Source organism: Strix uralensis, chromosome 4, assembly GCF_047716275.1.
Source record: "Strix uralensis isolate ZFMK-TIS-50842 chromosome 4, bStrUra1, whole genome shotgun sequence".
In the NCBI taxonomy this organism is placed as follows: Eukaryota; Metazoa; Chordata; class Aves; order Strigiformes; family Strigidae; genus Strix; species Strix uralensis.
The window spans coordinates 67,706,344-67,724,662 of record NC_133975.1 but is presented as its reverse complement, the minus strand read 5'-3'; the positions used below and the strand labels follow the sequence as shown (position 1 = coordinate 67,724,662).

Below are 18,319 nucleotides of genomic sequence, written 5' to 3'. Positions count from 1 at the left end.
CTGATTTTCCAAAAACTCATCCTTATTTCCAGTAACACTGGGAGGCTTGTGAAACAGAACTCTGAGGGTTACAAAGCAGGAACCTGATATTTATTTTATTTTAAAGACTTTTAAGTAAATGTTTTTTGCCGCTCATGCTCATTTTCTTACAAATTTCATTCACTTGCAGTCTTACACTCTCATATTCACCACGGTGAGTGTGCAGAGCAATCTGGACAGCATCACCTGCAGCACAGAGGACAAGGGAGGGCAGCTACTGATTTCTCACCAGCTCTGGGGTTGTTCTTTATCAGTGACAGTGAACAAGCTTTGGAGATGTCTTTTATACTCCTTAGATGTCAAACAGTCATCACAGGGTAGTAAGAATCTTGCGTACTTTAGCTTCCATAAATCTAAGTCAAAGCATTGTTACTTGCCTATTTTTCCCTTTTTCTGTCTAAAATGTAGGTCTGTTTCCCAATGGGCTAACAAGAAAAGGAACAGCAGATATGATTTGCAGCAACTCTTTTGCTATCCTCCAGTCAATGAATGCAGCGTCTTCTGGGACGAAGCAATCTTCGCAGTAGACTTTTCATAGCACAGTCCTTCTAGCCTGGACTTAAACAGTAGGTTTTTCCATTCTGCTGCATTACCAATAGAGGCTATGCTTCGAACCCTTATTTTATTGTCCCAATTGTTTACTACCACATCCCCATGCGTTTCCATTCATATTTCATTCATGTTAATCTTCAAGTTATCATGTCATGCTAATCTTAATGTTTGTTACAAATTTATACAGACTCTCCTTACTGCTGGAAAAACTAATTGTTTACATACTGACCAGCTCTGGCAACCTTCAGTAGAATTCTGCTACTGCCATATCTTGCGAGTTTAATAATGCCTTTAAAAAGGAGCAAGATGCTTCAGTGCCACATGTGACAGAACACAGAGGTATGCTTCACTTAGGACTAAAGCATGGGAAATACATCCTTGGATATTGACAATGGCATAAAGTGAAATACAAAAGAACTGACAATAGGCAATCAGAAGCGAGAGCTACTGTTTGATGTATTGTTCTTTAAAAAAAAAAAAATATCAGTGAAAATAATCAATTCTCCCCAAAAGAAATCGGTTTAATGCCATCTGGAATAAATAATCCACCCATACATTTCACCATCTCAACGCAATACGTGATGGACTTATTCAGTCCTTACTACTGAGATACAGGTACATCATAGCTGAACGTTGCTTTTCTACTTTAAATGCAAATTGACATGCTTCAGTAAGATCAGTATCTGTATGTATCTACAGGTATGCCTTTGCTGAATTTCATGGCAGAAGCTGGGAAAGGACTGATGGTATTATATGTTTTCCACAAACATCAATATATCCTAATGGTTGTCATTATTATTGCAATAAAACCATCCAGATAATTTTACTAAGTAACAAGGAAATATTTTCCAGATTTTATCAATCCAAGCTCTAAGTATATTGAAAATTAGCCCTAATTCAGCTACTAATGTAGCTACATGCCATAAACATCAAGGGTAAACAAGGAAATATTCAACTCATTCCTGATGGGCTGAATCTCAAAGCCATTAACTTCAGCAAGCTTTAACTCAGGCTCTAGAAATGAGTTGTGGGTTTTGTCTGAATGCAGCTTTCCAGGGCACATCTCAAGATATTAATGTTAAAATCAACCTGAATGAGTTCCTGAATATTTTGTGTGACCTCTGAGAAAAGACTTTGGACTCAGAAGGTCTTCAGGTGAAAAGCTCAGGGCACACAGAGCAAAGACAAGAGGCAGGGTTTTAAAGAGGCAGCAGTGTGGGGAATCAAGGCCCTTGAAGCTGATCCCTAGCAGTGGAAGAGAGGCAGGACAACTGAGGATCAGCCTTGTTCTGGCACTTGTGCCTGACGCTGCCCTGGGCAAACCTCTGCAAAGCATCTGACTACAGCACGAGGCAGTAATACCAGTTTTATTCTATAAAGCACATTAGCTGCAATGATGAAAAATGCTATTTGAGAAAATGACTGTACATTAATACCACCGTTATTAGAATGGCAGCCCAATCTCACTTGGTTGAACCATGTGCATTATAGTAATGTAAATAACACTCATTTCATTTGTATTTCTACAAATCACATTTTAGACAGAAAAAAGCACCAAATAATTATATGCTTTTCATAGTGTTCCAACAAAGGTTTTTTATAAGTACATAATAGTGAAAAAGATCCAGCATTTTCTCTCTAGTGATCTAGTCAAGCACTGAAACCATCACACAAGTAACAGCTCCACCTTCCCTCCCCTCCCAGTTGCTCCTTTCCAACCCTTCCCACCCTGTCTGCTCTACAGAAAGGAATAAGGGAGCTCAAACCCAGGCCAGTTTCTTACTCTGGTTCCCAGGGAGGACAAGCCACACCCAATTCAACTGGTGGCCATCTTATGCCACTTGCCAAACTGTGGCCTCAGTCTGGGAACAGAGAAACACAAACCCATAACACCATCAGTTTCAGAACTTATTGCTAAATGAGATTAAAAATGTCACAGCTGTGTTACGGACTTTGGAGACTGGATACTATCCCAGTCTGAAGTGTTTGGTTTCCCTCTGTATTAACTAGGGCTTCTCTTTTGGGGAGATGAACTGCATCTATTTTCTCAGAAAGTTTCAGCAAAAGACTAATCATTTGTTCCCTCTCTTCAGGAGAGGAAAAAAAAAAAAAAAATCATCATCACATCAATCTTCCCAAGAAGGATGGGAGAAAATAAGCAAAGGTCCCAGTCCAAACGCCAGTTACCCACGTGAACAATCCATTAACTCTGGTCTCCAGCATCAACACTCAACACATAAAGCTTCACTGACTCTAATTCATACTCGACTGGTTTGTAACCCTATCTTCATCACATCAATTACACCAATTAAAAAGATGACTTTAATTGTATTTACCCCTTTCATTTAGTGATTTTTTTTTTAATTAAATGTATCTGGTTTCCATTTGGATAAAGGTACATTGTGCAGAAAAGATTTCCAGCAGGATTTTTTTTGTTCATTCACCAAAAAAATTGGAATAGCATTCATATAGCTGCTGTATAAACATGAGCCAGACCGCATTATTTCTGCTCAGGGGTAGTAACTGGTTCATAACAATGATTTCTAGGAAAGGCATGTTGTACATCACTATCCTAATTGCTGTCAACTGTATTTCAAATGGGCCGCACTCCTAAACTCACACTGCAAAGGAACAATCTTGCATTTTACAGTATACATTAGTGCATAATGAGTTCATGGCAGCTGTTTTACAATTGAAAGCCCTCGCCTGCTGCTTCTGTTGGTGATGTTGCTGTGAAAAAAGCAGTTATGCTGACGACCGGGGGGAGAGAGGCATGTACAAATACACAGCTTCAAATATAATTAACCATAAGCCCCCACACACTTATACCTCCAAACACAATCACAGTGATTGCAAGCTCTGCAAGTGCCAGGGCTTCCCTGGAAAACACCTATGCACCATTAGAAGCAGTTAATTAAAAATAAATGAAACAACAAAAAGCTGTGCTTGTCTTTTAGGCAGGGAGCACAAGGTACAGGGGGAGGATACTTACACCTTTCCTTCCCAACACTGAAGAGCACCAAAGGAAACGGGTGACTCACCTCTCCGCTTAACCCGTTTAAATTGTATTTCACACAAAATAACACACTATCAGTTCTAATGGCTGAGGGGGAGGCCATGATCTCTAACTGGAGCAGTAAGTCTCTGGCAGGGCAGTGACCTTTAGAGAAGGCACAGAACGCATTTCCCATCTTTCTCTTTCACTTGTTTTTGCGAATGCTGTAGTCATCACCCTGTCTCCAGCATGAGTAAAGCAGTTAAAGCGCAAATGGAAATGCCAGCTCATAAAGCGTCTTTCTTCAGTGTTTCAAAGCTAATGAGCATGAATCATAGATTGATTGGAAAATCTGTGCCTATTCCAGCGCTTCTGTTTTCTGATATTCACCATGCTCTGCTCTGTTGCATAGGTACACAGCAACAAGAGACCAGACCCTCAGCCGATGAAAGCTGGCAGAGCCTCCCCCCAGCTGTAACAAACCTACGCTGACATCTAGCAGAGACTATGGCCCACTGTGCTCTGTTGCCATGCACTGGAAAAAAACACACACAAACAGGCCGAGATACAGTATAACACCACATATCCAAACGCATACATACACAACCCATAGCCCGCTTCTCCTGATGTTTGTGCCTATTCATTCATTTTTTGATTGGATCATAGCAATGTATCTACCAGGACAGTCAGATTAGGTTTCTAATGGTTTGCATGATGAATAAGTGCCAGTGTTTCTTGACATTTATACATTGACATCTGCTCTCTGATATGGAAATCTGCCAGATGTATTAGATATTTAAAATGTTAAAAAAAGAGGGACTAGCAGAGTCTTTTGGTCACAGGAAAGCAGCACAATTAATACACTAAGAGACAAACAAGGTTCGGAATCGTATCTTCTACAGAAGGGCAAACTGTTTATAAACTTCATCAGTTTGCACTTTCATTTATGTATTTCAAATTATCACCAGTGTTCTTCACTGCCTCAACCAACACATACTTCAAACACCACCTTAAAGAAAGCCTAGTAGTGGAACAATTAGCAGATTTAATTGATAATGAAGCTACATTGTTGCAGGGCCAGTTTAAATCCATACACTGCTCAGATCCAGTACTACAGCATAATATAAACACATGCCATCCAAGACTGGATGAAACAAATAAAAGCAACCAATCACTTCTGAAATACTTAGCCTGTGGCAGAAACCTATATGCTGTTTAACCTAGAAAATAATTTCAAACTGCAATTACTGCCGTTTACTCTATCATTTCCTTAGGAGCCAACCCTATTCTCCAGAGAGTACTTCATTCATGAACTAAATTTGTGTGTGTGTGTGTGTGTGAGCTAAACTAAAAAAAAAATATAAGTAGATTACAAATTGTTTACCTGCACGTAACCCAACTGCAGGCTAGCTGGAAGAAGCTACAGAAAAGGTGAGATAGCAAGGGTAGGCATCTACCTTTACTCCCCCTAAACTGCTGCATGGTCAAGGAGCATTTTTATTTCAAGGTTTGGGGAAGACTAATCAATGCCCGCACATTTGACTTGAAATGCCTGTAAGGATTCACTGCTTTTTTGTTTAAAAGGCAAAAATGTAATACCACATTTCTATCTTCCCAAATCACACTTACAAGAGAGAAAGATTAATTTGAAAATTAATTACATGTATTCTCTACTATGACTTGTTTACAAAAAAGTGACCTGAAGCAATTCATTGCCCCTCTCATGCAATTTTAGAAACTACCCTGAGGGAGCCCTAAAAAATGGCCCATCTCCATCTACTTTTTAAAAATTTTTTTCCCTCCTGTATTTGGTGCCAAAGCACAATGAAACCATGTGGAAATAAATGAGAAAATGCAAAATGACTAGGGTCACACTGAACGAATAACAAACAGTACAGCAAATTTCTACTGAAAATGAAGTATAGAAATACTGGATTATTCCTACACAGCGTAGAAATAATAATAGTAAATTCAAACTTTCAGCTTAGCAATTTCTGTCACCAAGACAAAAGCAACCCAATTAATCAGCTAGGAAACATTTTGAAATAATTAATTCCTGCAAGTAAATGAGGCTGTAAGAGCCCCTAGCCATCTTATTATTTTCTCGGCCTCCCTCTGTTCCTTGCATTTCAGAGCTCTAGGGCTCCCAGTGTCTAGCCTAAATATCTACGCACTGCATATGTCAGTCTCAATTTGTAGAGTGGAAGAACTTTCCTAGCCAGAAATGCCGTCTAAAGCATCAACACAGCATGCCCAGCGGAGGCAGGGACACAGAGCTGCACAACACATGCCATCTCTGATAGGGACAGGCAGGTAAGAGAGGCAGAGAACCCGAGAGGCTGCTGATACACCCCCTGACTGCTGTGCGAGTCAGCTGAATAGCCAGGCCTTGCATACACATCTTGCTGAATGGAGACCCGTCTGAAGAAAGAAGTGGTCCAGTGCTGGCTCAATAGGTAAGATTTTTAAAAAAGCAAAACCAAACCAAACCAATCTGCAGAAGACCAAACAGAACACTCACTACAGATATATTTGTAAGTATCAGGCCTTCTCACCGACTTATCTTGTTGCTAAAATCCTTCTCCCAGACGCTCTTTCATCACACACAGATTGCAGCATAACCAGCGGGAGGGGAGGCAGAGAGGGAGCACGTGGCTGCCTCCAGCATGGACCCCAATATCCCCAGAGAGCCAGGACAGGCAGCTTTAAGCTGCCGCCTGAAAGCCCAGCTCAGCCCATTTCGCTGCTGGCCTGCAGGAAGGCGTGACGGGGCTGCGAGATGTGCGAATGCGATACAATATGTGCGATACTTGACAGCCCCAGGCATCCTGCAGGGAGAAAGGGAAGCTGCCTGGGGAAAAAGGGACTTGCCTCTCTGACTCAATTGATGTTTGCCAAACATTGGTGAAAATGAGCAAGAACTGTGAATGATAAATCAGGAGCCCAGAACGTGTGGCAGGCGGATGCAGGCTCAACACATCACGCGGTTCTGTACAAAATTCACCACTCTTATCCAGATGATTTCCTCCTTGTTATCTCCACAGTATTTAATCTGTGAAATGTAGCACTTGCACAAATATGCTAATACACTAAAATAACTCTATCCCTTTGTAGATTCCTATTATTCCATTTAAAAAAAAGCCAAAAACCCACAACATCTTTAAAAGCAATACACATATTAACTTTAAAGCCCGCAATGAATCAATGTAACCTTATAAGTAGTTGTGTCAATTCTACCATTTGTTCATTGCTTATTCCATCAATACAACAGAGCACAATAACGCCTGAAGTGATCCTTACACTAAAACATAAAAGATCTAGAAAAGACAGGTTCAGCTATGCAGCCAGTATCACACGCTCTCTGTCTTACACGCTTTACAATGCTAAAAAAACACCACCACAAAACACTGTAGTCCAGATGCTCAGCTATATTGCCCATCATTATTTTCCCTGTCTCACTGCTGTCAGTAAATGGTAATTTCTCCAGAGTGTCAACCACCATGGGGCTGCCATGAGAGTAGCACAGTGCGTTGGGCCGATGCAATCAAAAGCGATGGTTGCTCTGTGGCAAATAGTGGCATAGAAGTAAGGCACTTCATCTCATAGTGGGATAGATACACATTTGTTAACATTACATGTAGCAACTAAAGCTAGATGAGACAGGCAAGAAAGGAGAAAAATAAAAATACATCAAAGCATTTGTGGCTATGATACATGGCATAAAATGTGCCAGAAGCCTTATGATAGGAAGAAAAGGCAAAGGGAACAATCAAAACCTGATCTCAATAATGCAAGAATATCAGTGGAGTTGCATCAGATTTACAATAGTGCAAACCACGTTGAAATGTAGTGCAGACATCTAGGAATACATCTGGTTTGATCCTTAACAGTCTCTTCCCAAACCTGTCTCTTACCTCCATGACCTAAAAATAAGTTTGTCTTTTTCTCCATCTATTCTCTTCTTTCCAGAGCAAATTCTAGCACCATTTCTCTGCTTGTTTACTTTCATATGATTTGGATTAACTCAGTTGAAAGCAAGGTAGTTCCAGTTCTCTAAAACTGGCTCAGCTGAAAGAAGAAAACCTTCCAGACTTACAGAAGCTATGTTACTAATAAAATTAACAATATTGAACACCACTGACTTGGGTTAGCTCATAACTACCACTTTTGCTTTGTGATAAAGCCTTTTAGATATCCTAGTCCTGAATGAAAGAAAAGTGGTTTTCCTCATTAGCTCTTCCTGCCTGTTCAGCTTACTCTGTATCATCTGAAGGAAAACCTTCTTTCTTCTAAAACTAGAGGATGCGATCTCTCTTAGAAGAGGAGACATACTCTGGTTTCATCTCAGTTGGATCATCAAACAGCAAGCAAGCAGCAGTGTTGCCACAGCTATTTGTCCATCACCAGTAATAACGGGATAGCGAGGGAAATAGCAGCAACTACAGAAGGCTAAGTGGGACTTCGCAAGAGTGAAATGAAGGCAATTTAGAGGAAACACCACCCAGCAGATTGGAACTGCTGTCATACAAGCCCCCATACTGATTTTAGGGAGAGATGGATACTGGCTCAATTTTCTCTTCTGATGGCATTCAATTCTCCACTAAAGTTGGTAGCTAGAAGAGTGAAATAACCAGGTAAACAAACACTTTAGAAGATTTAAATAGCCACATTTACTATCAATTAAACTGTTGTATAATATTATTACAGCACCATAAATGACATTGGTGAAAACACAGGAACATGGGAGTGAGCAGAACCTCCTTCAGTTGAATCCAGTCCAGTGATACGTTAGAGAAATCACATCTCATTAATAATTAATCAAGTTTCTCCTGGCTCTTTACCTGGTTAAACCTATTAGAAGGCTGCTGAAGAGCCTCATTTCCTCTTCCCCTCAGATAGCCTTTTGCTTTAACATACTAAAGCCAAACTCTTCTAGTTTTTACGTAAGACAGACTCTCTTCTCTTCTAGCAATCTCCTTCTGCATGCTTTGTGTATGTTTGGATTCTTGTTCTTGAACATAGGTGACCAACATTGCACTTGTATTTCAAAATGGTTCTCAATTACCTTATGCATGGAATGAATAGTCTTAGCTAACCAAAATTAATTAAAAGCATTAGCTTGTACGCTGTAACGATTCCATCAGCAAGTATATAACTTTCACTGAAGTACCTCACCTAATACATCCAATTTAATTTTTTCCATAGATACATTTAAAATAAGAGATGCTTAGCTTAGAAAAAGAAGTCTCATTTATCTTCCTTTATACCAGCATTACAACTTCCTCCAAGTCTTTTACAGTATGAGCCTGACTCCAGGCTTTTAATTTCTCTTAAATAATGAACAATAAAAGTAACAAGACTAGAATTCCACAATGAACAAAAATGGATTATTTTTGCCTCGATCCATCAATGGTGTGTGCTTTATGATCAGCAGAGTAAGAACCTGTGGTTTCTGGAAACCCCTTTGCCATCTGTGGTTTTAGTATGAGATACAGAAATACGCTTCATTTTCTACATGATGACCAATAGTAGTTGTTTTTCATCCAAAACACTCTATAATGACAAAAACATCCTTGAAAGGACTTACAGGAATTTGGTACCTGGGCACTTCACAATACACCTGGCAAAATACAGAAATGTGGCCTCAAAAAAATGATGTTTTATAAAGTCATATTCGCTTGCTATGCTACTCCATCAACACAAATGGGCTACTAAGACGAGAGGACCAATGCACACCAAATGCTGTTCTCACTGGATTTCCATACAGTTACACCAGCAACAGCGTGAGGCCGTTCTGTTCACTTTTGCCTCCAGTAGAATGCATCCTATGCTCTCTGACCCTGGAACTGAATGAACACAGGAATGTAGCACGATTTTTTCCCAGGAAAAAAATTGCACTATATCCCAGTTATCATGTGGAAGCAAAGTACCACAGGAAAACTGGACTCAACCCTACTGCTGGATTCACAAACCCATTAAGGCAGCCTGCTTACTCACCGGAATGCACAAAGCCACAAACATCACCACAAGGATTAAATCTGGTTTGGGGTGGGTAGTCATTTTCTCCTTTTTACCAAAATTTCAGTTTTTCCCATCTTGTTCCATTTTAAAAATGCATGCGCACAAAAAAAAACCCTGGGGTACTGCAGAAAATTAGAGAAAGCCCTACATTGCTTCCTAGCTAGGACACCCTCCTGGAATACAGAAGATCCAGCTGAATGCTGTATCCAAGATGCGTTTCTCTCTGTGTCTCCCAATACATAGATCAAACTCATCTGGCTCAATTAATATTTAATTATCCACACAAAAGGGATCAACTTCCACAGAACAGATAGAGGGCATGTTGGATGGCGCAATGCAGCTTCATTCAGCAAAAGTAGTTCAGGACCTGAAAACAGGCTACATCTGATTTTGGAGTTCTCTCACATGGCACTTTCATCTCTGAAAGAAATTGCGCCCACCTAGACAAAACACAGAGGAATTCAATCTGGAATTCTTATTCTCTTGGCTATTCCAAGGTGTCTCTGTCTCACAAAAAAAATATCTATTTTTAGTATTAAAAAAAAATATTATTAGAATTTAAAAAGGAATATTAAAGGCTAGAGCTAGATTTCTTCGTGAAGTCGCTAAGGGTAAAGCTTCATGAGAACTAATGCCATACTAGACCTAAGGCACCAACATCTATTGCATTCAAACTGAGCTATTAACAATTTTTAGGTTTACATTTGTCAGTTGAAAATGCCCAACTAATATTTTCTAATTGTAAAAGATAACTTTAAAAAGATACCCAAACATTTATTATGTTTTTGAAAAATGAAGATGCATCAGCTGTTGGAAGACTCTGAATATGGAGACTCAATACAAGAGATGCTTTCTAAGCACTCATTTGGCAGCAGTGGCGTATACTCATGTTTCAACCTTGAAAGACTCTGGGCCACTTTACTTAGAAAACAATGGAAAAACAAGAAACCACATATACGTGGATAAAAAATAAAAGATGGAAACACCCACTTCAATTCCTTACATCTTTAAAACCTCTCCCCCAATATGATATTGTTCCCAGGTTATCTAACAGTCAAATAAAAATGCTGGGTACGCACTTATCATTTGATTTTTGCTTCCTCATAGGATTTACATACCCCCACAAACAAACCTTTCAAATTCAGGGGTAAGATGAAGCAGATATTCCCTCTGCTGCTTGGTTGTGCTTAAATATAAGGCCAACATGCTATATAAAATCCCCCACTGTGTGGAGATCCAGGCAATATTTAAAGCACAGTGGGGTGGGGTGAGGATGTTTTTGTTCAATTTCTTGCTTAGACTGGATTAATCTCATGCCCTTATGGTTATATGTACAGAATCTTCCCTCTGTTATAAAATGGGGCCTAAGTGTCACCTATTGCAAACCAGCTTTTCTTCACCAGGTCAAAACCCTTGCAATAGTCCCTGAATAAGTGCCTCTTTGCAGGTCTATATATTATTTCCATTTGTAGCGATTTGTCTTACTTATATTCAATGTTGGTTAAAATGCAAATTTCATGCAAAATATGGGACTGAAGAATTAATCAGTGAATATACTTTGTATGAATTAAATTCTTCCTCATCCTGCAAGAAGTCCCACACATTTCAGTAGGTATAACTCACGTTGTACCAATTAAGATTAAAAAAGGGAGGGGAAGAGAGAATAGCTGTAAGCCAGTTTATGTCATAATTATGCAGAACCACGGACATCTTTCCTCTTAGAGGAGAGAGAAAACCCAAACAGAAATAAATGGTTTCCTACAATTAAAGCCATTAAAAAGAAATTACCTCAAGCAGGGGGGTTGAAGCACACTATACCTTGCAAATCAACCATTTATAAAAGAGAGACTGCACACACAGAGAAAGTGCCCTGGAAACTGGGTGTGGCTGGACAATTCACGTTTTTACCCAGTTATTTTTCACTAGCATCACTGAATTACCACAGATTGTACAAAAGCTGGCAACGTATCTCTCTATGATTGCTTATAATCCAATCTAACAAACATCTCTAGAAGAACAAACTAAAGGTTTATAAACCTGCATCTGTATCACTTGAAGAAAAAGGGACAGAAGCACACAAGTCAATACCATCACGTATTTGAACGGTTTGATGTTCCTTCTGCCAAAACAATCTGCCCTCTTTCTTAAGAGGAGCACGGGGAAACCTGCTCTGAGTGGCATCCACTGCCCAATGAAACCAACTCTAACTGAACAAAACAGACAGCTGTTTATAAAAAAAAAAAAAACCAAAAAAACAACAACAAAAAAAAAAAAACCAAAAAAACCCACAAACCACACACCAAAACACCCAACCCACAAAATCAGACAACCCTCTGGTTAACCGTTCAGTTCAGTTACCCCAACACGATTAATTCCTCTGTCGTGACAGAGCGATCCCCCTCGCTTGTGGCGTACCAGCAGGTTGGCTACCGAGCCAACAGCCATAAAGCCCTTCCCCGGCCGCACACCTGAGCATCGGCCGAGCCGCTGCGCCCCGCTCCCACCGCGCCCCGCCATACTCTTGCTGCCCCAAAGCCCCGCTCCTACCCCCCCCGCCCCTCACTGCCAAGGCCAGGCGGCGCGGGAGGCTGGAGGCGCGTCCCGAGCCCGCACCGCTGCCGGCCGCCGCCGGGTCGCGGCCCCCCGCCCCACCTTCTTGGGTCTTTTCCTCCTCTGATTACCGCCGTTGCACTTCTCCCCGCTGTCGCTCTTCTGGGCTGCCTCCTCGTTCATCCTAGCGAGCAGGTTTGCCGGCGCCGATCCGTGCCATGAAAGCCTCCAGCCGCCCAGCCCCTGCCGAGGGTGGTACCCGCCGGGGGCGGGCGCAGCGGCGTTGCCGTGGCAGCGGCGGCGGCGGGGCGGGGGCCGCCGGTGTCCCGCCGAGCCCCGGGGACGCCCGGTGGGGCGGGGAGGGAGCAGCCCGGCCACCCCCGGGGCACAGCGGCCTCCCGGTTCTGCCCCGCCGCGGGGCTGCCGAGGAGGGAGAAGCGTCCTTAGATTCACAGAAGGGTGGGGGTTGGAAGGGACCTTAAAGATCATCGAAGTCCAAGCCCCCTGCCACAGGAAGGGACACCTTCCACTAGACCAAACGGTTCAAAGCCCCGTCCAACCTGGCCTGGAGCGGCTAGAGGGAGGGGGTAGCCACTGGGCAACCGGGGCCAGTGTTTCCCCAGCTCTTCTCTCCCCCCTCAGAATGAGCCCTCAAAGGTGAAAGTCCTTGAAAAATGCACACGAGAAAGAATGAGCGAGTATAATGTGTTAGACACTTGTTGAGCAGAGATTTGTGATTTGCTTTATTTCTGTAGAGGAACCAGGAAATTAAGAGGTTGGTGGAGGAAAGAGGCTCAGAGAAAGTATTTCCATCAAGAGCAAGTTCTGTCCTCCTTCCTCAGAAATGACCAAACACAGGCCCTGAGAAACTACCAGTGCTTGTCACTGCATGGCTGGAGTGTTCAGGGAGAAATACCTGGCCCTGTCCAGGGCATCCCACATCCCAACTCACCTCCACTACTCACTCATCTGAAAACCCATACACAGAAGCAAGGTATTTGGCCGTGACTGTAACATCTAAGAGATGATTCACTGTCAGTAGTACAACACACAATGGCAGCATGATTGGCACAGCATAAGACAATAGTTTGTACTACTAAAATAAATCACCTCCTCCTTGTTGTGAAAGAATAACACAGCAACATTCACATGTAAATGCGTGTGAGAATTGCAAATGCATTCTTCTATTTCTTCTGGTGAATACCTTAAAAACAAAAAAAAAAAAATACTGTTTCACTAACAACTAAACAAAACAGCCAAGTAAGTTGCCCTCCTTCTCAAACAGCAGCAAAGGCTGGGGGACAAAAGAAAAAAGTCACTTTAACTGCTTAGTCAGCAGAGGAGAGGTTGGAGAAAGTGGAAAGGACCCAATGAGGCATGAATACGCTCTCCCACAAACACAGTGGCTGCTAACACAACGAACATCTGCAGCACAAAAACAATGAAAGCAGTGTAACAATCTGAAAATCCTTTTTTTTTTTTCTTACTTTGACTGACTTCTTTGTTACTGCTAGCAGTAGTAAATTCTACACTTAAAAGAGAAATAACTCATGTAAAAGTAAAGGGAGCTACAAATCTTGAAGAAGGCGGGTGCTATACAACACTGCATCTGTTATGCCATAATTAGAGCTGCAATCACAGTCACAGCAAGTATTTTGGGGAAGACATACAACAGTCATTTGTTATCAGCGTCAGACATTCATGGAAATCATTTGTGAAACCTGTAGAGATGTGGTTATTCTTTTAATTTACAAACAAACCTACTCTGCACACAAATGATATTTTTGAAAGAAGAGGTCATCTCCGCTTGCACGTTTTTGTCAAATCTTGCACAAATTCACCCACCCTCCCCAGCCCTTTTTTCATACAGAACTAAGCCTTTTACTGTCTTTGTCTGATATTGTTTAATCCCACTAAGAAGTGATACTTAGGTTAAGGCAGATTGTTGAAGTATGCAATGATGATGTATTGTGTGTTTTCTTCATACAACAATGTTTCTTGCAAAATTTAAAAAAAAAAAATCACTGATATTTCTGAACGTAAGTTCAGAGTAAAATTAAATCACACATGATGGATCTGAAAACTCAGAGGTGACAGTGCAGTGATGTAAATGGGATGAAGAACACAGCATCTCAGCCAAATCCATCTCTTGTCCTTCTGTCCCTTGAAGAGATGGGACTTGCTATTACATTTTTAATTCTACATTTATTTGATCTTCAAGCAGGAAAAAAAGGTAACAAGATTGCAGGAGAATTCCATGACAGCCCAGAAAAGAAGTATGATTGAAGGCTTGATGCCTTGTGGAAGGAAGAAGTCCCTAGTAGTCACCATGAATAGCAGAAGGCCAATACCCCTGGGAGGCAGCTGGTGCAAAGTGCAGGCTGTAAGGTGTGAGAAAGAAGTGAGAGAAAGACACTGTTTGAGGATTTTCAATCTCATGATTTAAGTTTTCCAGTTCTTCGTACTCCGTCCTCACATAAGTCCATGCCAGGGTAAAAATATAGAGGGAATTAAGCAGTGGTTAGCTAGAAAGCTAGACTGCAGACAGAGTAGGATCTCTCATGTTAAGAAACGAGCCTGTAATTGTCTATCATGAAGCTGCACATTTCTCACCTGATCTTTCCTTTTCTTCTATCAGTACACAAGACTTGCACTGCCACACCACTCCCTGTGAAATAAAGCATAAAGGGCAACCGTGCCCACAAAGTACTAGAAAAGCCTATTGCGACAAGTATCTCAAATACTTATTGATGAGAGCTACAAAACCAGCACAAACTCACATGTACAAATTTACTGAAGGATGATGACTTCATTAACCTTAACTGCTCTCACCTCATGTCCCCAAATCCTGGGCAATTGGCAAAAACCTTTGGCAATGTGATTTTACATGTAGTCAAGCAAAACAAATGCTCTTGCCTAGTACACCACATCAGTACTCTTCATTACCCACGATCCCAGAAAACCAGCATGAAACCTAACCAACTTAACCTAGCCAACCAGGGATTCACAGCTGGTGTGAACTGACACAAGCTCAGGTCTAATAACCACACAAACTGTCTCAAAGAAGTGCCCAAACACCCCGGTAAGTCCTAAATATTCAAGACTGCTGAAGGTATTCTTCCTCATTTAAAACTGTCAGGAAAAAAAAAAAATACAGCATGGGGATTGCATTTCCTTCACAAGACAAAATTTATTAGCTGAAAAATTATAATCAAACTTCTAATATGGGGAACTGCACAGGAAGTAATGAAACATACAGCTGCAGTCACATATGTGATCACCCCTCAGCAGTTTATAAAAAGGATATCTATCAACCCACAGAGCTAGCGCAGGATCAATGGCTAATAATTTATGATCAGGCAGTTCCCATGAATGAGGGTTTAGATGATCAGATAGATTAGTGCATGGAAACTTCCCACAGATATATCCTGTCAGTTATGTTGTTTGAAGGCCTGTATTCATTACACTGAAGTCCAGGTGCTTAGCTGAAGTCCCTTAAATCCACTCGACATCTGAATCACATTCCAGTGAGCAACCTTTCAGGTTGACAACATACAATTACCTCCCTTCATACAGCTTTGATGAAGGGGTTTCACCCCCGGCTTAAGTTTACTTTACGGAGCTGAAAAGAAACTATGCACCAAAAGGGTGAAGCAACTCCCTACAAGTTCTTCAGCGAAGTGCTGGCCAGCCTCTCCGCAAGCATTGCCAGAAGCTTCTTGTAGTACATTAGCAGTAATGGCAGCAGTGTTAAATGAATCCCTTTAATTTGATAAGGGCAGTCAGTTGGAAGGGCTTTCTTACTGAGTTTTGCTTGGGTGTTTTCCAGACCTAGGACCCTCACTCCCAAACGCATTCACATAAGCATGTAAACTGAAACCAAAGAAGAATGTCCTCTTTACAACCGTTGGCAGATGACGCTAGCCCACACTGAGCTCTGTGATGCTGCAGTTGGATTGCTGGCTGGGTAAGCTATCAGGCTTATAGCTAGATCAGGCATGCCTACACTGTCAGGCGGTCAACTTGCTCCCCCTTTTCTACCACAGAAGTCATGCTTTCCTAAAAGAAAAATCATCTTTCTCTTTTTCCAGAATCATTCCTTACAATATCATTCCTGGTTACTTCCACAATTAAAAAATTTAATCCTACAAGGCCAGCTCTATTCCCACTGAATTCAACTGCAGCAGATCCATTAAATGTAAGATGTCTAAAAACCCACCATTACAACAAAAATGAGAAACTTATCTTATAGTTAAAGTAGGACTTCTTTCTATACCCTGACCTTCCTTCATATTCTGCATCTGTCTGTCTATACTTTTAAAAAAATAATTTAAAAATCATTGTCAGTAAGCCAGAACACTTCCACATTTCACAGTTTGGAAACTGAAGGCTCAGGAGGATCTTATCAATGTGTACAAATACCTGATGGGAGAGAAGTAAGACGACTCAGACAAGCTCTTAGTTGTGCCCAGTGACAGAAGAAGAGACAATGGGCACAAACTGAAATACAAGAAACTCCATTTAAACATAAGAAAAAGACTTTTTAAACATAAAGGAACAGATTACCTAGACAGACTATGAATTCTCAATCCTTAGAAATACCCAAAACTTGACTGAACACAGCCCTGACCAACCTGCCCTAGCCAACACTGATCTGAGATAGGCATTGCACCCCTCCCCACCTCGACTGTCCCATGATGCTACAAATACAGAGCCTTGATCCTGCAGTGGTTTGAAGAGTGCATCGCTTTTAGTAGTAGTTAAAGGCATTAAAATACTCAGGTGTTCCAATTGAGTAATTGCAAATATTGTTATTCTTAAAATGGTGACACCTATATTTTTTTAGTTGCTTCTATGTTTAGCATTATACCAAAAAAAACCCCAAAGCCCAAAACCAAAAAAACCACCCAAACTTTTACTATCATGGGCAGTAAGTAGTCTGCATCTATTCAGCAGTATGCCACAGATGATCATCTGGGATTTTATGGACACTACAGGAGTTTCTGCTGGTTACCTTGAGCTGAACCCTCGGCTTCCATCTGTCCCACCCTGATAAGAAAAGAATAATGGAGTGAACCAGAGATGAATGAAAATGCCATCTATGGTTTACCACTGAAATCGTTAAATCAAACTGTAATAGGAAAGAGTTAAAGTACACATTTATTCAATTATACCAAAAGGTCTGAAATGATTTTTATGATGATGAAATGAGGTTAAATAACGGATCACAAATGAGCTTTTTTACACACCACTATATGACTGTTCCCTATTTCTTCCCTCCTCAATGAACACAGCACAAACCAAATCAGTAGCATAAAAACAAAGATGCAAGCAAGAAAAAAAAAAAAAAGAAGAAACCAAGGAAAATAGTTTTACCCTGTTCAACATATAATCAAATTATTCCTTTTTAACTTGACAGGCACATGTTTATTTTTCCCCCCTATAGTTTGCTCTGTGTAAAAATTCTGAGTGAAATCCTGGCCCCAAGAAAAACAAGGGGAGTTACACTGTTGACTTCATCCAGCCTAGTCAACCATTACCATTTGAACACAAAAATATCTCCCACTAATATAATAAACAGCCTTATGCCAGGTGCAGGCAGGGCTTTTAATCTAAACCACCTGACTCAGAGACCACAGAAAATTCTTATTATTTTTGATTAATGCAAAGGGGATACAACTAAATTTCTTTCCTCAATTGTGTGCGCTCCTTGGTACGAAAGGATTCATTTCTTGACAGAGACAGAGGGGGTGAAACAACAAAGAGATCTAACTGGTCAATTCATATCAATTTAATTCCATTTTCTCCAACATATCTTCCAATCATCAGCATGGAACAAGAACTAAAAATGGAAGACCGATGGTTGAACCACTCGTCAATGACTACTGCTAACAGATTCCGAGCAGATCAACTGTATGGCCACAAACCCTTGGCTACCTGTGCTTGACTGAGGACATGCAGCAACAGTCAATGCAAGTAGACTTGAAACAGAGGCCTGGGGTGCAGTACAGGTGGGTGCCCGACCTGCTGAGGATCCACACAGCTCCACTAAGGGACCTGAGCAGGATCTATCATTCCAGATATTTGCTACCTCAAGCAAAATCCTGAATACAGTCTTACTTTTTTCTTATACATAGTTGAGGATGGGACCAGGCAAGAGGA

General features: G+C 41.1%; 1 protein-coding gene across 14 annotated transcripts in view; it reads right to left on the bottom strand.

Annotated features, from left to right (window-relative positions):
- Nucleotides 1-18,319, bottom strand: part of ANK2 (ankyrin 2) — a 371,495-nt gene that overhangs the window by 236,945 nt on the left and 116,231 nt on the right. For 10 of the 14 annotated variants that reach the window (XM_074867132.1, XM_074867139.1, XM_074867131.1 and 7 more), the window contains exon 1: nucleotides 12,260-12,389. The exons of 3 other annotated variants lie outside the window; for them this stretch is intronic. In XM_074867132.1, the coding sequence (XP_074723233.1) occupies nucleotides 12,260-12,340 (81 nt within the window). In that variant the 5' untranslated portion in view covers nucleotides 12,341-12,389. Of the gene's footprint in view, nucleotides 1-12,259; nucleotides 12,390-18,319 lie in introns of those variants that run through there. One more of the 14 variants, XM_074867119.1, reaches the window with a different exon arrangement.